This window comes from Cannabis sativa, chromosome 2, assembly GCF_029168945.1.
Source record: "Cannabis sativa cultivar Pink pepper isolate KNU-18-1 chromosome 2, ASM2916894v1, whole genome shotgun sequence".
NCBI lineage: Eukaryota > Viridiplantae > Streptophyta > Magnoliopsida > Rosales > Cannabaceae > Cannabis > Cannabis sativa.
In genome coordinates this window covers 55,040,767-55,059,816 of record NC_083602.1, presented here as the reverse complement: position 1 = coordinate 55,059,816, position 19,050 = coordinate 55,040,767, and the positions used below count along the sequence as shown (strand labels likewise).

At 34.6% G+C, this 19,050-nt stretch overlaps 2 protein-coding genes across 6 annotated transcripts; one reads left to right on the top strand and one right to left on the bottom strand.

Annotated features, from left to right (window-relative positions):
• The first annotated feature begins 753 nt into the window (after positions 1-753).
• On the top strand, positions 754-3,096 carry LOC115718971 (uncharacterized). The gene has a single exon (XM_030647804.2). It carries the CDS (start codon positions 1,547-1,549, stop codon positions 2,783-2,785), a length of 1,239 nt encoding a protein of 412 aa, XP_030503664.1. The 5' UTR covers positions 754-1,546; the 3' UTR covers positions 2,786-3,096.
• A 1,183-nt stretch (positions 3,097-4,279) lies between these two features.
• LOC115719487 (protein FLC EXPRESSOR) lies at positions 4,280-8,934 on the bottom strand. Of its 5 annotated transcripts, none has more exons than XM_030648561.2 (5): positions 8,303-8,932; positions 7,445-7,614; positions 7,227-7,309; positions 4,758-4,833; positions 4,280-4,649 (listed from the first exon to the last, which is right to left on the bottom strand). In XM_030648561.2, exons 1-4 carry the CDS (start codon positions 8,842-8,844, stop codon positions 4,777-4,779), a joined length of 852 nt encoding a protein of 283 aa, XP_030504421.2. In that variant the 5' UTR covers positions 8,845-8,932; the 3' UTR covers positions 4,280-4,649; positions 4,758-4,776. The 5 variants fall into 5 exon arrangements, with proteins under 5 accessions (XP_030504421.2, XP_030504417.2, XP_060966617.1 ...); XM_030648560.2 differs by having other exon boundaries at positions 4,555-4,695; XM_030648557.2 differs by lacking the exon at positions 4,758-4,833 and having other exon boundaries at positions 4,280-4,695; positions 8,303-8,934.
• Positions 8,935-19,050: the final 10,116 nt, after the last annotated feature.

Here is a 19,050-nt window from a genome sequence, read left to right as displayed (position 1 = left end):
TAATTACCAACTTTTTAGTTTCCACTTTTGTTTATTTCCTTTTTTAGGGCCATAAATGTAAATTTCATCTATTTTTGGTCTATAATAGAAAAAATCTCATAATACAATGATAAATATCTCTCATCTTTCATTGCTTTAATTGATTGTAATAATGTAGGAATAGGAATAGGATCCCTTATGATTGTCCTAATTAGACCAAAGAAATGAGTGTGAATATTTTATGAGAAATGCTAAAGAGCACAGTGGTGTCTAGTACTTTCTTACGTGTCAATATTGTTATTGGTCCAACTAATTATCGGATCTTATATAATTTAAGAAATATCGCTAACCAATCGAAACGTAACATGGGAAGAAAGTGCTAAACAATCTGCAATGCTGATATTTTATCATTATACCGATTGGTTAAAATACGCGTCATAGTTAAAACATTACGTAAAATGATCATCACTGATCCATCCATGTGCTAATCATTAATATTGTAAAATGGTATATCAAAACGTGTCAACACGTACCACCATCACCATACATACCAGTACTTTTAATCATAAACCACTGCGTTTCTTTTATTTATTATTATTATTAGTATAACATTTTACTCATAATTAGACATTTATTATTGCATTACTCTTTACTCATATCACAATCATGTAAACTGAAAAATTCTAAATATTAATTGAAGAAGTATCTGACGAGAGAACCAAGGAATTACATTAGCAAAGCAATAAATAGCATGTGAATTGGAAAGTACTGTCATCTACTTAATTAAGCTTAAATTAATAATGGGACTCCACCATAATCTATAATTAACCCTCATCATTCTCTTTTTCTTTTTTATATTATTACTGCTATTATTTCTTGTCAAACACCCAAAAAAAAACTAACACTGTTCTTACACGCCAAAATTTTACTAAATAAACCTCCATTTTGCATGGGACACCACAGATTCACCCTTCGCCTTATATAAATCTATCTTCATCTCCCTCGTTTCTCCAATTATTCATTTTCACATCTCACAACTCACAAACCCATCTTTTTCTTATTATTGCTTTTTTTTTCTTTCTCTCTCTCTCTTCATTTTCCTTGCTTACCCACATTGCCGGATTCTTTCCTTTACCGGGCCATGGCGGTTGGGTTTCAGATGATCCGGTTCATATCGTCTGGGTAGGTAGTGGAATGTAGAGAGAGAGAGAGAAAGAGCTGAAAGAAGAAGAAAAAAACTAACGATGGAGTTTGAGAGAAGTAGAGAACTATTGCTCCTCTGGTGTAGAATCCGAATCACTCGAGTAGCCCTCGTGGGTGGAAACCACACCGCTTCCAGGTTTTGTACTCGCTAGTTCCTCCATTTTCTTCCTGATTGTTAGATTCATTTGTCTCTGTTCTATATCAAATTTTCGAACAATTTGCTGTTCTGGGTTTTACTTTTTTCTGTTGAGAAACGAAAAAAATTTAAAGCTTAATTGATCATTCAATTCTCAAGCTCTGCTTTGGCTAAGCTAGGGATCGGATCTAGCTGTTTTCCTAATAAAAGTTTAAAAGGGAAACAGTTATGGAATTGGCTCCTGGGAGTGGTAGAGCCAAGAACAAAAACATGAGCAAGCATGTCCATGGTGAAAGAATGGGGTTGAATTCAAATACCCTTTTGGTCATTAAGCTTCCTGATCCAAAGGTTTTGCGTGTAATTTCTCGGTCAGTGTTTCTGGCTGTGATTTTCATTACATTCCCATGTATTGGGTCCATAATGAGATGGAGCTCAGCTGATTCTGGTTCCAGCTTCGAGACTGGTGCCATTGATTTTGAGCAATTAGATGTGCTTCTCCGTGATTTGGTCGACGAGGGGCTTCTATTGAAGAATAATAAGGCTTTGGTTGTTAGCCCCATTGTTCCTAGTACCGTTCACAAGCTTAAAAACTTTGATGCTAATCAAATGGACATGGTAATGGATACGGCTTTGGAGGGCCAAAGCTCATTCTCTGAAGAGTTGTTTGATTTTGTCTACGCATCCAATTTGGCTGTAGACGTTGAGTTTGTGGATCATATTGTGAAAATTGGTGGGATTTTGGCATTCCCCTTAAGCAATGAGAAGGCAATCACTCTACGGGATATGACCAATTATAAGATCGCTTATCTAAGGCGATATTCATCCACCATTGTAGCCATGAGGAAAATTGGCTCTACAGAAGCTTCTTCAGCTTCTAATTATTCCCCAAAGAGACGGCTTTTGGGATTGGCAACTGAGGCCAAGAAAGCCGCAGCTTTAGAAGATTTGGAAGAAGCATTGCTCGAGCCACCGAGATGGCCTATAAAAAACTTGAAGAACTACTCAAGGAAGATCAAGTTCCTTCCCCATTTGATGGGAAACTCTCTCGACGGTTTTAGGCGTCGAGTCTTTGTTAATGTGGGGTTGCCTGAAGATAAAAGGGATGTAAATCAATGGTTTCATCAAGATTACCCAAAAATGGAGCAAGAGTTTGAGGTTTACAACCTTGATTTGGAGCCTGAAGAAGGGGCTATTAGTAGTGGAGTGATTTTTCAAGAGAATGATGTCCCCGATTGGCTGAAGATAAATGTGCGTGAAGAAGAGTATGTTGTGATGAAGGCAGAAGCAGGAGTGGTAGAGGAGATGGTGAAGAGGAAAACAATGCATTTGGTGGACGAGTTGTTTTTAGAGTGCAACAACCAATGGTGGAAGGGAGAAAATAAGAGTAAGAGGGCTTATTGGGAATGCTTGGATTTGTATGGAAGAGTTAAAGATGAGGGAGTTGCTGTCCACCAATGGTGGGGTTGAGGCAAACTTATGTTATTTTTTATCTTTAATCTATTTTGTGTCGGTGTCATGTGAAACCAACAACTGAATATGTACTAGTATTAAATAAGCATGGGAGAGTTTTAATGTTGGGTTTGTGATTTGTGTTATGTTAAGCTTAAGCTTTCTATGAATGGAGGCTTTGGTAAAATAAAAGTGTGTGTCGTTTGCAATTTGTAATTTATGGGAATGCCACGTGAGGAGAATGACTTATGTGTATCCTCCTTTTGGCCCTTGTCTTAAAATTATAATATTAATAAGATGTTTTATCATCTTTGTGTGCTTTCTTAAAATAATTAGTCTTTTATGTATATCGAAGATTCATACTTCATGGTACTGATATTCTTTACAGATCGTAAAGGAAAAACGTCTTTTTATCTCATCCATCTATTATAGCTCTTATTAACACAGGTCATAATTTAGTGTAGACACTGTCATTATCATTAGTAATAAACAAAGTTTATATTATTGTCCCTTGAAAAGAAAATAATATTTATCATTTTAATGGAATGACTATTCCATTTTTTTTTTCTCATTCACATTCTCATCTTATTACTATTATTTATGGACATGTCACACTCTTGAGTATGCAGGTTGAGCCAAGAACAAATGACTGGCCGAAAACAGAGGACTGTAAATTAAACATTGTACTATTATGTTAGTTTTCACCCTCAAGAGCACTCCCAATAGCTTTTTTTCTATGTCTTTCAAAATGCATTACCAAAGTCTTATTATTATTTTTTTTTATTTTACATTAACTTTTACATTACACCATATATTTATCTTTTTTCTTTATATCATTTAACTATTATATTTTTAATATTTGTTTTAATTAAAATATAAAAAAAATAAACAAAGAAAAAAAAAACTAATAAAAAAATAATTTATAGGAGAGAAAAAAAAATATATTATTAAAAATATTTGAAGAAGCTTTTAAACTTCTCTTCATGTAGAGAAAGTTTAAAAAATCTCTATTTTGAAGAACCAGAAATTATGGAAATTATAGCTCTCATGTACAGTCTCCAATGGCTAATTAATTTGTAATTCCTAGTAAATTATATTGAAACTGATTCTTAGTGGTCAAAAGATTGCAATCGGCTGATGTTTTAGTCTCTAATTTTCATTGTGTTTTAATTGATAGTAAAAATCTTCTACCCAATTTTCTTGGAGTTCAGATATCACATATTGTTCAATCTGCTAATAGGGATACTCATAAATTAGCTAAATATACTCTTTTAATGGAAACATAGTAGATATGGTTAAAGATACTCGTCCACCTCAGTTAACTGTTGTGTAATAACTCTGTTTGTTTTATATAACAGTTAAATTCCTCAAAAAAAAAAAAAAAATATTGGAGCATTATTTCATCACTTTTCTTTAAATTTTTAAAGCTTTTGCTATTATAAAGAAGCTGTTGGGAGACATAAACTTCCTTTCAAATACGAAGCAACAATATTAATGGAGAATATTATGTTCTAGATTTAAAAATCATTTGCTATTAAAGTTTAATTTTAAGCTTTATGTTTACATTTGACTAAAATTAATAAAATGAATCCAACCGTTTTTCCACCCCGGAAGGAAGCATCAGTCCTACCAAGGATCACTTGGTATTAAAATAAAAAGAAAGAAAAAAACAAACAAAATAAGCCGAAGATATACATTATGGAGACTGTACACAAATCACAGCCATTGCAGAAATAACTGAGAAAAGCAAAATGTCATATTTCTAAATACAATCAATTATCAGTAAATAGATAAATAAATAAATAATTAAGCAAGAGAAGCAGATAGTGGTTTCAACCCCGATATATGTTTGTGTGCTGGATGTCACCTGATCCATGAGCAACTGTTTCAGATCCATATTGAGGATTGGATTCAGCACTATTTTGAACCTAATAAGCAGAATGTATCAATGTTTGTTTAGAAAAAAGAAATAGATGATGAATATTCTTACCATTCTTTACTCAATTAATCTAGGAATGAGGTTTCGTCATCGCAAAGAATGAGTGAGGGCTTCCCACTTTTACTCTCTTCAATTGCCAATTTCATATTCATTAGTTTAATATTAAAAATATAATTTTAATTTAGATAATTTTTAAAACAAGTAAATAATTTATTGTGATTCTAAAGCGAAATAAACACATTATAAGCATCTGTACTTCTGATTCTTACACATAACTTAAAAAACTAATTTTAGGAGAAAACACACTTGAGAGAATCGTGGAAATATCAAAAGCTTATTATATTTATATATATTTTTTTATTTTTTATTTTTTTGAAAGAGAAAACAAAAGCCACTTTACAATGGTTATTTTTCCCATCATGTTTTCAGAAAGTGTCGACTGATTCTAATTTAAAATAACAAGATTAATCACTTTCAAATGCGACCATATCTATTTAAATACAAAATAATATTCCATTTAAAAAAAAAATACAAAATAATATAATTCAAATTCAACATACAAATAATATTACATTATCTCTTCTGTTCCTTTTTTTTTTCTTGTTCAAATTTCCAAGTGTTACACGTGACAAATAGGCAACAAATCTAGCTCGTAATTCTTAGGTAACATCTCGAAATTCTTAAGAGTATATATCGTATGCAAGGAGTAGGTCCTTGGGGAGCATTCCTAATGTAGAAGGTTGTAGCTTTCTAGTTAGCTTTTCATCACTTATGGGGTGTTTGGGTATCTCAAAGTGTTAATTTGAGTTTACCTAAAAATAAACTTCAAAGTTGGACCCACACAAATATAAATTCTTCACTTAAATCATACTAAACATAAATTTGATTTTAAATTCTCATTTCCAAAAAATCAAACCCTCATAACAAACTATCCATTAGTCACCTCACATTTATCTAGTTATATGTTAAGACACTTAAATCACTTATTGAGATTGAAAATCAATTTTTTATCTAGTTATATGTTAGACACTTAAATGTTAAATCACTTATTGAGATTAAATATCAATTTTCTAGACTAATACTCGCTGACCTCATGAGTTGACTAACATAGTAATTGCTCTAGCTTTAAAGACCATGAAGTAAAGCTAAAACTTTTGTGCCTAGTAGACTTGTTAATCTCATGTGGTGTTTCTGAATCGCATAATTCACAATCTAATGTACTTGTAGGGTTAAGATGATTATTCTGTCTATTATAAATCATTAAGTGTAGAAAATATCTAAGTTGTTCATTCAAAACTACTTGTAGGGTTAAGATGATTATTGTGTCTTCTATAAATTTCATCATTGGAGGATTATGTCAAGAGAGCACTCCGTCAGTAACATTTTTACACCACTTATTAATAACTGTACACCTGAACTGCAACAATATCTTCCATTAGCTTTAGGTTGTAAAGTATATACAACTGATAAATACCTCATAAGATCAACATGTATATTATGCACAGAACTTGTAGCTCTACTTTAACGGACTCAAAAGCTAGAGACAATTGTTAAGCTGATTAAAAACTCGACTATATGAATGAACTCGTTCCGACAACACATGTCAGTTAACTTATAAAGACAACAAACACTGTCTAGAAAACTGATATACCGTCTAAGAAAGTGATCAAGTATCTCATAATATTAGGTGGTAATGACAAAGTGACAACATGAATACATGCTCCATAGTAACGAGCTTCTTGCTCTCTACTCTCTAAGGACCTCACCATTCTCAATAAAAACTTCAATGTGCTACCTAAGAACTACGAGCTAGACCTATCACTTGTTGCTTGTCACCTGCTACATTAAGCTGCCTTAAGAAATTATAGGCAACCAGAAGACTATAACAGTACTGGAGTAACAAAATATCTTCTAAAATATTAGTTTATTTTTAATTGTATTTCAAATTCAAATATAAAATATTCTAAATGTTTCATTTTATTCTTTTATTTAGTTGCATTTTAAATTATTAGAATGTCATTTGTAGAATGATTTTTCTATTATTTCGGTGGAATGAATATTCTGCTTAAAAAATAAGAAGAAATACCATTCCAATACTAGATAAAAAATAAAATAATAATTTTTTTATGCACATTATATTTTATTCCATTTTGTTCTTATACATATTCATGTGTTTTTGTTCCTCTAACCAAAAACCCTCATTAGTGTGCGTTCCCTACAATCATTAGGGGTTCCACCGCACCACTGTGTGCTCATAATATATAATTTTGTGAAACATGTTATGTACTGTTTATAGGATCTATCTGGATGATACTAAGGACAAGTATGTAATGACATATAAGGTGATCACCTATTATTTTCTTATTAGAGAATATCAAACATGTGTGGCCGTGTACTTCTTGGTGAAGATGCTAATAGTCTTATATCTTTCTTCCCATGGTGTAAATCTAACAATTAGGAAACCACATTTCCCTAAACATCTTATAATTGAAAGAGAATGATGAAATTCTAAGGCCATACCCGATGCATGCTATAAGGGTTGGGATATGATTGTCCTCCATAGACCATTTCAGTGCTTCCAGAGATTGCACCATACCCTGCATCTAAATTAAAAAACTTATAATTGAAGACCAATTTGAAAAGGAGAAGGAAAAAAAAAAAACAAAGACCCTCAAGTGTAGTTGAATTTTGAAAATGATTACAGCTCAAGAGGAAACGATTATCTGGAATTAACTTACTTGGGTTTGCTACAGTGGCTGCAACTGAAGCCCTTGCTCGCCTTTCTGCATTAGCCAGCTCAATTTGCAGTTTCTCTATTTCACTAGCCATGGAAGCCATATGTTTCTCCATTATCTGACGATGCTTAGAGTTATGGACACGGGTTTTCTTCTCCTGTTCGATTGCATCCCTACACACATGCATAGAATGATAGATCGCGGTCAAACATGCATCTCAAAATTGTTGGAAAGTCTTTCAGTTGCTTTCTTCCCTTAAAAGATACTATATTCGGGAGTTCCACATTCACTATAAATGGAAAAAACTAAAGCACCACCATGCTGCTATGTTATCAATATCTTCCTAGAATAAACACATAGTTCTAAGCAGTTATAGATTATTATTAAATTCATAACCGAGTGCAAAAAAAGGTTTTCAGGTATCATCCATCCACAATTAACGAAAAAGAAAAAGTAAAATTCTCACAGCAGCCAGAACTTGATTACCAATTAGGGGTGAGGCAACCTCAATACTGGAGGTGGAGTGTGGTTACCAGTTAGGCTAAGACAACCTATTAAATTTGACAACATTGAATAAAATTATTTAGCTAAAAATTAGAAAAGATGGAAAAGACACACAAGAATGGCTTTTCTTATTGGTTCCTCAAACCGAATTCATAAACCAACAAACATGCAAATAGTAGCATTCAGTATCAAATGGGGAAAAGTTAGTATTCAAGTCTATATGATCATATTTAACAAAGGTTGTGACACATACAGATGTATTAAAAGTTCACTTTCGTACTTGGGAATAATTCTCTAATTCATCAAACCTAGTTATATATGTAACGAATTAAAGCCAGAACTGTATAAACAAACTACCTTCCTCTTTGAATCTCCCGGTTCACGCCTTCAATGTCAGCCTTGACAGCCAAGACTGGCTTAGAATCAAGGCGAGCTTTGGCAAGGTCATCTTCGACGGCCTGCAACTGTACAACGAGCTCCTTCCGACTCGCGCTGAGTGTCTGGACGTCGAGCCGCACCTGAGCCAGCTCGGCGGCCACGTCTTCGACCTTACGCGCCTCAGCCTCCATGCTCAACGACCTCTCGTAGACATCTCGCACCTGAGCGTCTTTCTCGGCCTTGGTGCTTGCTGCAGCCGCCGATAAAACCCGAAGGTCCTGCTGCGTGGCGGAGAGCTCTTGTTTGAGCGCCACGTGGGTAGCTGCGAGCCGTTGGTTGTCGACAAGTAGGGATTGGATCTCGCGGTGCTGGATTGCAATTCGGTCTTCTAGAGCGGCCGATGATGGTTGAGCGACACGGTGGAGGAGGCGTGCGTCGGCAATTGTAGGTTTTGCCCTCGAATGAGAGGCTTCCCGGAGTGTAATGGCGTCGGGCGCTGAAAGGTATTGTCGTCCGGCCATGCCTCCTCCCGATGCTTCCTACGTTTTTTTCTCCCCTTTCCTTGCAGACTTTATTTATTCGAGGGAATTCTTTGCAGGTTTACAAACTGAATTTAAATTTTTTATTTTATTTTTTAATTAAAAAAGTAAAAAAAAAAATAATAAAAAAAAATAAATAAAATAATAATAATAATAAATTTTCGTAAATTTTTGAGTAATTTGCTGTCAAACTCCCTATATTTTTATGTTCGTTACAGATTAACCTCCTTACTCGAAAAATTAGGGCTATACTCCATGAACTCAACAATCGTTTTGGTGAGCAGTCTTTCTATTGGTGTGGCTCTATTACGTGCCAGATGGCTCCTACACGGTGTCATATCAACTTTGTCATATTACATGAAATTCCCCACGTAGGTAGATGATTAACAAACTAAAAACAATTAATGAAAACCAATTGATATGAAATTCAAAAAATAAATGAAAATAAATAAACAAAAAAACAAAAAAAGAAGAGGGTCAAAGAGAAAGAAAGAAACCAAGCACCATTGTTGTGCAAAGAAGAAGAACATAGTGATGGTTCGAAGGAGGAGTTGCGATTGCGAGGAGCCTAAAATCCTGAAAATTTACACCTCGTGGACGAGTTTGAATCCAGGAAGAAGATTTGCAAAGTGCCCTTTTGGTCCCATGAATTCTCTTCTTCTTTTTAATTGTTTTCTTTTTTTCTTTTCTGGGTTTTTCTTCACTGTACTGTGGGAATGTTTGTGGCTGGCAGCGTCGTGGTGGGTGTGAGTTTTGGGAATGGATCGATCCTCGTATGTGTGATCGTGCCACTATTGTGATTCTTGGCCTGTAGAGGAAGAATCGTCAACTGGAATAAGAAATATCAATAATTTCTAGGTTAAGTGGGTGAAGTAAATGAGCAACATTACCTTACAAACCTGTACAAAAGTGAGAGCTTCCATGATAGCAGTACCAGTGTTCGAGTTCCTCATTGTTCGAATTGCCAAGAAAATAGTAAAAGTGCCCTTTGTAGAAATATTGTCATTGGTGTTGTTGTTACTTTTGTATTACTTTGGTTCAAGATCCTAATTTAACTTTGTTAATTAGTAGGATCTTGAACAAGTATTCCTGTTGAGTTTTCATGTAATGCTTGATGTTTTGAAATGAAAAAAAAAAAAAAAAGATACTTTCACAAGGTTAGATCTTTCATACTGACATAAAAGTTAAAGCATTTCAATAAGAAAAATACAATAAACTACTTGATTTAAGACACCAATACATAGAAAATGTTAAAGCATCCATATTCCAACAAAATCTGTCCCATAAGTTAATAATTCAATTCACTAATTGTTCTAAAAGGATCTGTTCTAAAAAAAACTTCACAAAAGTTAAAGATCCAATTTCCTAGTTGTTCCAAAAGGATCTATTCCAAAAGGATATATTCGAAAAAAAACCTATCATAAAAGTTATTTGTTCCAAAATAAAAGCTACCCCATTAATGGAGGCAATAGTAGTAATGTTATAACATTTAATACCTAAAAGTTACATAACATTTAACTATGACAAACTAATGCTACAATAGTTGATTTCACTGTTGAGTAGAGCGCGAAGTTGATCCTGTTGGAATTATTTTACCAGGATCTAGATTTACTAACAAGTATATTTTTAATATCCTAAACATGAACTTCTAAAATGACATGAAATAAACACATATAAAGTTTCTGAAGCTTTACAATGGTTGCAGCGGAATATAATGTCTCCTTCCACTCAGATCTCTAACCCTTGTATCCTTTCCGTAGCAGAGTATCCTTTCCCAACTCCTGGTTGTTTCTGTAAAGTTCTTTTTTGGCAAGTTAGTTGACAAAATATTTTTTTCTTTTATGGTAAGATTCTTGTGCATTCATAACCAATTTCTTACCTTGTTTATTCGGTTTGTAGTTGCTCTTTTCCTTGTTAGGAAAGTTGCACTTTTCAGCTGAACTTTCCTTTGTTTGGAAACTTCTTAAAATAGAAGCAATTCTCTTTTGGAAAGTTATTTTTTTTAGGGAAACTTTGATTATTGTCTTTTCCTTATTGATTTCGATTGTATCTTGATACAATCAGAATATCTAATCTATTTTTTGTAGGAATCAAGCATTAATAGAGGATCGGACCCGATTATAGCAAGTTTCCCGTTTCTGGTCTGATCTACTGCGTCAGCATCCGAATCTAATGCTGCAGATCGTGTTTTCTTAGGAAAGTTTTTGTACAGCTGTAAATTCGATCTTGTGACTGTCTGTAAGGTTTCTATGTTCTATAAATAGAGCCTAGAGAGCAGTCATTCGAATCAACTCTTCCATAATTCATTTTTTGCACTTATCTTATTTGAGAGAAGAGAGTTTTCTTTGTTTTGTGAGAACCTAGTTGTTCGTCTAGGTTCTAGTTGTTTAATTCTGTTCTTAACTCTGTCCTAGAGGTTGTGAAGAACTACTTGACTGAACAAGAGATTGGCCTTCGGGAGAAGACTTGATAAAGCCTTACTTCGGGAGGAAGTAAGCACTTGGTCTTTGGGAGATGACTTGTTGAAGCCTTACTTCGGGAGGAAGTAAGCACTCACACTTCAAAGACGAAAGGAGTTCGGGCTTGAAGGTGTTTCAAGAAGTCAGATTCATAAAGTGGATTACAAAAGATTGCGGCAATACTTTAGAGGGAGTCTAAACTTGTTTAAGTCAATTGTCTTTGTAATTTTGATACTTTATTAATTGATTTCATTCTCTGGGCGTGGCCCCATGGACTAGTAGTGTTCGGGAGAACACTGATACCATGTATAAATCTCTTGTGTCAAGTTATTTATTTTTTTGCAAATATTTTATATTCTGCCTGTTCTGTTTTGTCACTACAAAACGAGTTTCTACTGTAGCAGAATTACCTTCTACTTCTGCAGACGCTTACAGTTTTATATTTTCTTATATATATAACTGACATTTGCAAAAACACGGTTTTTCAGTTTCTTTCTCAACAACTGCATAGACTATGGGGTAAATTGAATTAGCTCCATCTACTCCAATAGTAGCCAATAACACTCCTTTGCAATAGCCCTTCAAAAAATAACCATCTAGACCTATGAATGGCCTGCAACCTCTGTAAAACCCCTCTTTGCAAACTGCTAGACAAACATAGTATCTTTGAAATGTCCTTTGTGTTGGAAGTTATTTTACCAGGATCTTAGATCTACTCACAAGTATGTTGATTTAACAACCTAAATATGAACTTCTAAAACGATAGGAAATTAAACACATAAGAGTATCAGAAATCTTACAGTGATTGCAGCGGAATATATGTCTCCTCCCACTCAGATCTCTAACCCTTGATTCCTTTCTGTAGCAGAGTATAATCAAGATCTGAGCCCGATAGTCCTTCTTTGTTGTTTCTGAATTCTACACAGCCTTCCTCACTATGATTGAGGTATTACTTGATGTGTGTGGGCACTACTCTAGCACTTATACTTTTTGAAACAGTGAAGGAAGAGAGAGAGAGGGTGGCGGCTCAGAGAGAATTTTCTGAGAGAAAATTCTTTTAGAATAATGTTGTGAAAAGGTTGTACATTTGTGTGTTCAACTCTGAAGCCTTTGCCTTCTATTTATAGAAGACCACCCAAGGCTATGATTGACATTTGGAATAGAAAAAATCAAAGGGAAAAGGAAGCTAAGTGGCCGGCCTAGGCATTGTGGAAACAAGGCTTGCCACTTTTCCAACTTTCCTTTTTCCTACACTGATAGTTTCCTGTTTTGTCAAAAACTGCCAATTCCTTTGTTCAACCACATAAATGTCAAATCTAATTATTTAATAATTAAAATTAATTATCAAATAATATATTGTCATTTATTTTATTAATAATGAAACTAATTAAAGTTTCCTAATTAATAAATATGCCCTTCAAAATCTCTATTTACTGTTTTGCCCTTAATAAGTGATAAATTCTCAAATAGACAAGTCTATCTTGAGAATTTTTAATTGATTAATTAAAATCAATTAAATGAGTCTTACAAGTAATATCATCTCAACTAGTGAGGGGACCATGGGTCTATATATCCGAACTTCCAATAAGCAGATCTAGAATTTACCACTTAAATTCACTGACTTATTAATTCTTCGTTGAATCCACACATAGAACTCAGAATTGCACTCTCAGTATATAGAATGCTCTATATGTTCCACCATATAGACACATTATTAGTTATCCATTGTTATAATCCTAATGTAATCAATGATCCTCCATATGGATGATTTACACTGTAAAGGGACTAAATTACCGTAACACCCTACAATGTATTTTATCCTTAAAACACTTAACCCTGTATAAATGATATTTCAACTAAGTGAAATGAGTACTCAATCATTTATCTCGTTTGGTTAAGCTCGAAAGAAATCACCCTTTGCTTACTATTCGCCAGATACAAGCTATAGATTCCATATTTATGTTAGCGCTCCCACTTAATCGCACTACCGTGTTCCCAAAATGTATGTATTGCCCAGACTAAAGATTAGGCTTAACTAACAAATCAAAGAACACGAATAATACTCTTGAAATTAAGCCTAACCATATCAGGATTTCGATCATGTGATCTAGGATCAACTTATGATATTGAATTGAATAGATGTTTACGGTAAGTTTCAAAATCTAATTCAAAGTTCAATATCGGTCCATTCCAATGCATACTCCATGCATCCAACCTGAGCTTTACTTTAACCTATGTTCTGGAAAGAACATAACATTTCTCCAAATGTAAGTAAACTCTGTTGTAGATTATCATATCGTTGAAACCCGGTGTTCGATAAATCTAGGAATACTTTATTCACATAGTCATGTTTATTTTCCACTGTGTTGACAACACAATAAACATGATCAAGTATGTGAAAAGGGGTTTGGATGAATTTATAAATCAAATAGACAAGCAATTGATTAAGTGAACCAAAACATACACAAGTGAATGAAAAATTACTTCTGTTACTTTATTGATATTGAATAATCTGGATTACATTGAAACAGAGTTTTATTTAGGGCATAAAACCCAACAAACTCCCACTTGCACTAATATAAAACAAATCAGTACATTTCAATTAATCTTAAATTCTGACGGTGCTTTTCGAATGAAGTTACTGCCAAGACTTTGGTGAATGGATCAGCCAAGTTATCCTGCGTATCCACTTTCTCCACCAGTACATCCCCTCTTGCCACATATTCTCTGATAATATGATACTTTCTTTCTACATGCTTACTTCTCTTGTGGCTCCGAGGTTCCTTACTGTTGGCTATAGCTCCAGTGTTATCACAAAGCAGGACTAGAGGCCTTTCCATTCCAGGAACTACACCGAGACTGGTGAAGAACTTCCTAAGCCAGACAACCTCTATAGCTGCTTCAGCCGCAGCTATGTATTCTGCCTCCATGGTAGAATCCAAAATCGCAGTTTGTTTAGCACTTCTCCAAACCACTGCTCCACCCCCAAGAGTAAACACCATCCCAGATGTAGATTTCCTGTCTTCAAGACATCCCTGGAAATCTGAGTCTGTATAGCCTAAGGGATTTAAAGCACCACCCTTGTAGACTAATACATAATCTCTTGTACTCTTTAAGTATTTCAAAATATACTTAACAGCATTCCAATGTACCCGTCCTGGATTTGACTGATACCTGCTCACGATTCCAACTGCATAGCAGATGTCAGGTCTAGTGCATAGCATAGCATACATTAGACTTCCAACTGCAGAAGCATAAGGAATTTTTGCCATGTCTTCTATCTCTTGAGGATCAGTAGGACACTGTTCCTTAGATAGACGGATACCATGTCTAGAGGGCATGTTTGCCCCATTGGTATTGGTCATGGAAAATCTCTCTAGAACTTTGTCAATGTAAGCTGTTTGAGAGAGAGCAAGGGATCTGTTCTTTCGGTTTCTGACAATCTGAATACCAAGAACATAGGCTGCCTCACCCAAGTCTTTCATGTCGAATTGAGTGTCAAGCCATTCCTTGATGTGAGTCATTTTCTTGACATTGTTTCCAATGATCAAAATGTCATCAACATAAAGGACCAGGAATACTACTACTTGGTTTTCCTTGAGTTGGTAAACACAAGGTTCATCTTCATTCTGATGAAAGCCGTAGGTTTTGATGATCTCATCAAACCTTTTATTCCATGAGCGAGAAGCTTGCTTAAGTCCATATATGGACCTATTTAATTTGCAAACTTTATTCTCCTGCCCAGGAAGAACATAACCTTCTGGTTGCTCCATATAGATGGTTTCTTCAAGAAGCCCATTAAGAAAGGCTGTCTTGACATCCATTTGCCAAATTTCATAATCTAAAGCGGCAGCTATGGAGAGAAGAATTCGGATGGATTTGAGCATGGCAACCGGACTAAAAGTTTCCTCATAGTCCACACCTTCTCTTTGGGTATAACCCTTGGCGACCAGTCTAGCTTTGAAAGTTTCGACTTCGCCTCCAGCACCTCTTTTTTTCTTGTAGACCCAATTACATCTAATTGGACGAAAATCATCAGGTGGTTCTACATATTCCCAGACTTTGTTCTTTTTCATGGAATCCATTTCTGAATCCATACCGGCTGACCATCGCTTCCGTTGCGGACTTGCCATTGCCTGTTTATAGGTTAATGGGTCGTCATCAATACCGTCACCAACGACCATATTGATTTCACCATCCAAGCCATAACGAGATGGTTTTGTAGAAACCCTCCCACTACGACGAGAAGCGGTGACCTTCTGAACAGGAGCTTGAGTAGTAGTTTTCTCAGTTGCTACAACTGAGGGAGTGGGATGTTCCTCTTCTTGAGTAGAAGAAGATGGTACATTTGAAGGAACAGTATCTGTGAGCATTTCCTCTAATACAATTTCACTTTTCGGTTTGTTGTCTTTCATATAGTTATCTTCAAGGAAAGTAGCATTTGTAGAAACAAACACTTTGTTATCCTTGTGACTATAGAATAGTCCACCCCTAGTCTCTTTAGAATTTTCGACAAACATGCAAACTTCAGTTCGCGATTCCAGTTTGCCTTCTTTCTTTCTTAAGACGTGAGCAGGGCACCCCCAAATCCTATAATGGCGCAAACTAGGTGTGCGACCATTCCATAGTTCGACGGGTGTCTTAGGGACTGCTTTAGATGGAACAACATTTAAAATGTCGTTTGCCATTTGAATAGCATATCCCCAGAAGGACGTAGATAGAGTTGAATAACTCAGCATAGACCTAACCATTTCTAAGAGAGTGCGGTTTCTTCTTTCTGCAACTCCATTCTGCTGTGGAGTGCTTGGGGCAGTATATTGGGATTCAATTCCAAGTTCAATTAAATGATCTTTGAACTGCATATCCATATATTCTCCACCCCTATCAGTTCGCAAGATCTTTAATGTTTTACCTAATTGGTTTTGAGCCAAAGCATGAAATTCCTGAAACTTTTCAAACGTTTCAGATTTCTTTTGCATCAGGTAAAGAAAACTATATCTAGAGAAATCGTCAATGAAAGTGACGAAATACTCATAACCTCCTCTGGCTTTTACATTCAGCGGTCCGCAAACATCTGAATGTACTAACCCTAGGGGTTCTTTGGCACGCTCTCCCTTCCCAGAGAAAGAACGTTTGGTCATTTTTCCTTCTAGGCAAGCCTCGCAGACTGACAGTTCTCCTAAGATGACATTTTTCAATGGGCCGTCTTTGGTTAGCCTATTGAGTCTATCAAAACCTATATGACCTAAACGTAAATGCCATAGATAAGTTTGATCATCATTATCAATATCTTTTCTCTTAAGGCTTCTAGGTTTAGCTACATTGAAAAGTTCAGTATTTAGTGAGATTTGAGTATCAGGTCTTAAAACATAAAGCCCTCGTTCCATGTTTGCAACACATATATGAAATCCATTACGAGAAATTGAACAATTTGAACTCGAAAAATTCAATATATAAAATTGTGTCTGTAAACATGAAACGCTAATCAAGTTTCTACTAAAATTGGGAATCTATAAAACATTCTCTAAAAGTAAAAACTTCTTAGAATTAAACTTGATTCGGGCTGTTCCTCTTGCTTTAACTGATACCAACTCGCCATTTCCAACTTTAAGCTTTAACTCATCTGGGTGAAGATTCTCCCAAGTTTCAAGCAGCTGTAATGAAGAACATACATGGTTAGTAGATCCAGAATCAACAATCCAGGAGGATTTGTCGTTCTCTAAAACACATGATTCAAATACAAAAGCATCACCTTCGTTTGAATTGTCTAGAAGCCTGGGACATTGTTCTTCTTTATGTCCCTTTCCATTACAATTCGCACATAGAACATGATGTCTGATAATTGTACTTGAAGAAGCAGCTTTGTTAGAGCCCTCATGCTTAATCTTCTTCCTCTGATCAAAGCTTGCAATGCCAGGAGGTCTCATTGCAATCAGATTCCGCTCATGGGCCCTTAACTCAGTCTCGAGTTTGTCCATGTCGGAGGAGTTAGGATTGTTCAATAAGTAATATAGAACAAAACTGTTATACTCCTGAGGAAGACTATAAAGTATGAGTTTTACCCATTGTTCCTTTGATAAATCAATTCCTAGTAGATTTGCCTTTTGGAATTTCAGATTCATCAACAATAGGTGCGAGTTAATGCAACTACCAGGATGCATTTTCACACTATTGAGTTCTTTTGCAAAGATACTAACTAGGAGTGGATCGGGATGAGGGTTATTCATATTGGCACTACAACATATCAATAAACAGAAGTAATGTTTTGGTTCTATAAATTCATACACAGGTTCAGAAAACAAATAATCACATATGTTATAAAAATACTAAATCTAACATAGTTTATTTTCCAAGGTTTCCAACGAACTGATACAGTGTCCCGTTTAGGCGAGAGTCAAAGCATCATCCATTGAATAAAGTTGTCAATTCATCTAAAATGTCAAACATTATAGCAACCTTTTATTCGATCAAGATTGGAATTCAGCGTTGTCCCGTTTAGGCGAGAGTCAAGGCAATTCTATCTTATGAGCTTCTACCATTGTTTCGCATTCTTGTAAGTCTTATATAGTCGCCACCATTAGGGTGGTCATGAACCATATAAAAAAACTTATAAGAATACTTATCTTTCGAGATTAAACGGCGCTAACTTGCTAATGAACGTTCCTCCATTAGGGAGGATTACTCACTAAAACAATAGCTATGTAAAACCAACAATGGAGATCGAATTTCTCTTGATTAAAGCTCATTATTTAACAATGTATTTTGTTTAATCATTTATATTCCATATCTCAATAATGAATTATTACAAATTAAAGTAAGAACTTTAATTAAATTTCAAAAATAGAATAATTTTGAAAAATATCTTATTTAAGTTGTTTAGAAAAATCTAAATACCCAACTTAAAATATTCTTCAACCAATGACTGAATTAAATATTACCAATTAAGTAGTAACCACTTAATTTAGAAGATATTCCATTTTAAGTTCCCATATTTATAAAATATCAACTTAAAAAAAAATATCTAAAGAATCTTAATAACCAATTCCCCAAATTCCTCAACTTAATTTATAATAGGAAATTCAAAAATATTCAAATCTAAGTTGATTTGATAGATTTAACTAAATCTCAACTTAAATAGGAATATTTAATGAAATTATAAAATTAAGATTCAGAAAGAATTTATATGGTTATAATTCCATATTTAATTAAAAACAAGAAAAATACATATAGCTTTCCAGAATATAACTATTCAAACTATGTTTTTCTTAAATTAATTTCAAGGAAGAATGAAATTAATTATGTTGCTAATCAATTTTTTATTAGGTCAAACTAATATAATTAACCTAGCACAGTTATCCAAATCAGGCAAATGGGCCTTCACAATTGGGGTTGTTCATGTGAGGGGGGGCTGGGTCCAGTATGTCGTACCCACTTCTAAGGCTCCCAACTCTCACACAAGGCCCAAAAGAGAGGAATTTAACCTTAAAATGAATAACTGTTATTAATTGAATAGGCTCACTACTAAATGAGCCTAAATAAAATCTATCAATTATGATATTTTATTTAGCAACATCAACCTATATGTATCTATAATAGAAATTAAACATATAGGCTCACACAGGCATACACATTTGGATGGATCCTATCATGTTGCTAGGTCATACACAGATGAAAGAAGTTTGTAAAAATTACCTGTTACAAATTATTTACTTGATCTATCATCAATTGA